At 52.1% G+C, this 284-nt stretch overlaps 1 protein-coding gene across 2 annotated transcripts in view; it reads right to left on the bottom strand.

The window, feature by feature from the left end:
• The window catches only part of LOC116689941 (tubulin alpha-1C chain), a 19,280-nt gene that overhangs the window by 299 nt on the left and 18,697 nt on the right, over positions 1-284 (bottom strand). For both annotated transcript variants that reach the window (XM_032516661.1, XM_032516662.1), the window contains exon 5: positions 1-284. This exon is cut by the window's left edge and continues 299 nt beyond it; it is cut by the window's right edge and continues 423 nt beyond it. In XM_032516661.1, the coding sequence (XP_032372552.1) occupies positions 1-284 (284 nt within the window).

Raw genomic sequence — 284 nt, 5'->3', positions numbered from 1 at the left:
GTGGGAGGCTGGTAGTTGATGCCCACCTTAAAACCAGTAGGGCACCAGTCCACAAACTGGATGGAGCGCTTGGTTTTAATGGTGGCGATGGCGGCATTCACATCTTTGGGCACCACATCGCCACGATACAAAAGGCAACAGGCCATGTATTTGCCGTGGCGAGGGTCACATTTCACCAACTGATTGGTTGGTTCGAAGCAGGCGTTGGTGATTTGTGACACTGTTATTTGCTCATGGTAAGCCTTCTCAGCAGAGATGACAGGGGCATAGGTGGCCAGAGGGAA

Source organism: Etheostoma spectabile, chromosome 5, assembly GCF_008692095.1.
Source record: "Etheostoma spectabile isolate EspeVRDwgs_2016 chromosome 5, UIUC_Espe_1.0, whole genome shotgun sequence".
NCBI lineage: Eukaryota > Metazoa > Chordata > Actinopteri > Perciformes > Percidae > Etheostoma > Etheostoma spectabile.
The sequence above is the reverse complement of the archived record's forward strand: the minus strand, read 5'-3'. Positions and strand labels throughout refer to the sequence as shown.